The sequence below is a fragment of the Anarrhichthys ocellatus genome, unplaced genomic scaffold (genome assembly GCF_004355925.1).
Source record: "Anarrhichthys ocellatus isolate YVR2014 unplaced genomic scaffold, GSC_Weel_1.0 scaffold224, whole genome shotgun sequence".
Classification (NCBI taxonomy): Eukaryota; Metazoa; Chordata; class Actinopteri; order Perciformes; family Anarhichadidae; genus Anarrhichthys; species Anarrhichthys ocellatus.
Genome location: NW_022280254.1, coordinates 58,326 through 61,454, shown reverse-complemented (window position 1 = coordinate 61,454; position 3,129 = coordinate 58,326). Strand labels below are relative to the sequence as shown.

The window sequence follows — 3,129 nt, the reverse complement described above, 5'->3', positions numbered from 1 at the left end:
AATTGAGGAGTATTTCGGGCTTCTCACCACCACCATGGAGGAGCACGGGTTGAGGGAGAAACCCCATCAGATATACAACTGCGATGAAACAGGGCTTCAGCTGGACTCTACAAGAAGAAAGGTCATGGTGCCCCGGGGGACTAAACATGCTTAGAGGCAGGCCCAAGGAACCAGTCGTGCACTTCCTGAAGTTCGCCGCGCAGGAGCGCCTGCTGCTGCTCATCATGGATGGACATCAATCCCATCTGGATCCAGAGCTGGTCCGGCGGCAAAGAGGGAGGGGGTCATTCTCTTGTGCCTGCCACCACATACGTCTCACATCCTTCAACCTCTGGATGTGAGTTTCTTCGGACCCTTGAAGGCAGATTTCTCTGGTGTTACAGAGAGAGATCTGTTGGCAGCGAGCCACTCCTTTTTGCTTTCTAAGAAGAGCAGCATCGGGCCGGAATAAGAACATTGCTCTTATTTTGAAGTCAGTTCTTACACGCTCTTACAGTAATGCCTAGTATGTATGCGTACAGCAAAACAACGTGCAGGCTGGCTTGACTGTGTTTTTCGAAGTGGAGGCTGGCTTGACCGCAGTCTACAGTTCAGGTGTATGCAGACTCGTACTACCAGATCCCAGTGTGGTTTGGTCAGAATTGAGCTGGCTCTGTCCAGAAGCGCCTCAAGTTCCATGACGAAACTGTAGTTCTCTAACTGTTGTTCTAGGTTCGTCTTGGGAGAAAGATCTTCCTCTCACAGCTGGAGATTCTACTCAAAGACACCTTTCTCCGGGCTGGTCAAGATATGTTGCCCTCCCGTCAGTGTATGATGGCAGGGGGCACCAAATAACGGCAGCAGACACATTAAAAACAGTTCAAACAAACATCTTATTAGAGTGCCTGTTTACTGCGTTACACTTTTCTTTTGTGTCAAGTTACTGTTCTTCTTCTGAGAAACTTGAGAAGGAAGCGTGAACACAAGGCACAAGACAATCCCTCTAGTGGTGAGATGGCGACAGCTGCTGGCCTTTTTTGATATTACACACATTACAGTATCAAATTAGTTACTCATGAAAACTAAAGACAAACAATGTGTATACAACAGTGTTCGGCCTAGATTTTCATAAATTGATATTCTTACAACAAATTAAATATACATCTATCTCACACTCTGTAAGGCTGAAAATCCTGTTTAGAAGCCTTTATTCCTTTAATTTCACAGCGTTTGATAAAATGGCCTTAAGCAAACATAATTTACGGTTTATAGGTTGTTCATTCCATGAAACTCCACTAACATCCTGTAATGCACATTTTATTCAGGTGGGGTGATAATATAAAATCTTATTTAAAAGTCTTATGCTGTGTTCACAAATTCATCACGCCGCAAATTCGCATCAATCGCGCCGCCGGTCTCGCCGGGGACTATTTGTGTACATTCGCGCTGGACGCTCCGGAGAGGGGGCGTGGCTTATCGCCCTGAAAGCCGTTCAACTGTCCGCCATTAACCATGAAAAAAAGAACCTGTATTTCTGCTTAGTACGTGTTGTGGAAGTCACAGATATCCCGGGAAACTAAACGCCGTCGTGTCTGGTTCATAATATTGTCCAGAGGAGCTCCGTGTATTTTATCGAGCTGTATTCACTGTGTCTAGCAAGCCACACGTCGCTGTTTACTACTGCTGTATGAACACAAAATAAACTGATCTGGCTGTGATTTAACGGCAATAAACCGACAAAAAGGGACTCCGAAATAACTACGTAATGATGCCGATTTGTAGGCTACTTGTCTTCTCAATGGAGCTCTGATGGATCGGTGCTAGGCTATGCTAACATTGTAGCAGCTCCACCAACACTCAATAACGTCATCTAGACATAAATACGGCAGCGTCTATTCATTGTTTGTACCATATGGTTTACACACACACATTTATACACATAGTTTGGTCTCTATTGATATGAGGTATCGTAGAGCTCTGGGTGAACACAGACGGCTACACTATTTATTTCCTGATTCAACAACGGCAGGAAGTCAGTGATGACAGGGGAAGCAACTCAACGCTGATAGGCTATCGCGCCAGGGCGTAACGCGAATATTTCGCCGAAGTTGAAAAATTTCAACTCACGCGTTTGACGCGAATTTGCGTCCATCGCGCTGCGAATTCGCGTCAATCGCGTCGCGCCATCGCAAATTCGCACCGCGCCAGTCTCATCGCGTCTGTGCATATACTTTGTATGTAATCTACTCGCGCGAATAATTCGCGCCGCGTTTGGTGTGAACGCAGCATAAAAGCGGATTTTGGTCTGATTGTGCCATGAGCCAGAGATGGTGAAGCATGAATGAAGCAGCTGATGCTAACAAGCATAAGTAATGCAGTGCTCTATTATACTCTGATGATTTTTTTGGAAATACAAAATAATGCAGACTAAGTTCCCTTTGTTTTCAGTTTTATGATAAATTTAATACCTTTGAGCATTTATTATTTCCACCAAGAAAATTGTTGCGCGTGTGTAAATCTGTGAGTGAGTGTACACCTCTGTGTCTGTCCACGGTTTATATCTCACTCTGCTGCAGCAAACTGCATATTATTTTGGGTAGCCAGTTATGGCTGCATGCTTGGGGACTTCTTTTGGTTGCGGTCACTCACAATTTCTCAAAACAACTTTTACTTCCTGTTTTATACTGCCACTGACTGTCTGCTGACTCCTCACTCTCTATTGTCAACCGGCCCGTGGCTGGTAGGGGCCGCTAGTGGTAACACTGCGGAGTGCATCACCGACCTCGTCGCTTTGTCCCAGTAGGTGGGATAACAGTTTGCAGTGTCTAAAGCTAACAGGCCTACCATACACACCATAGATATAAAATAAGAGTGGAACAGACACTCCCATTCAAATCAACCTAGCCGGATGATCAGAGCATGAAGGGTTGCCATTTCGAGTGTTGTAGCGGGCTAACGTCAGTATAAACTAAACAGACTTACGGTTGTAGCGGGGTAACGTCTGTAAACTAAACAGCCTGCTACAACCGTAAGTCTAACTTCTGTATAAACTAAACAGACTTACGGTTGTAGCGGTCTAACTTCTGTATAAACTAAACAGACCTACGGTTGTAGCGGGCTAACTTCTGTATAAACTAAACAGACTTACGG

General features: G+C 45.1%; 1 protein-coding gene across 1 annotated transcript in view; it reads left to right on the top strand.

The window, feature by feature from the left end:
* The first annotated feature begins 228 nt into the window (after positions 1 to 228).
* LOC116400957 (storkhead-box protein 2-like) overlaps positions 229 to 3,129 on the top strand; it is a 14,546-nt gene continuing 11,645 nt past the window's right edge. The window contains exon 1 of the mRNA XM_031879081.1: positions 229 to 337. Coding sequence (XP_031734941.1) covers positions 229 to 337 — 109 coding nt within the window. The remainder of the gene's footprint in view (positions 338 to 3,129) is intronic.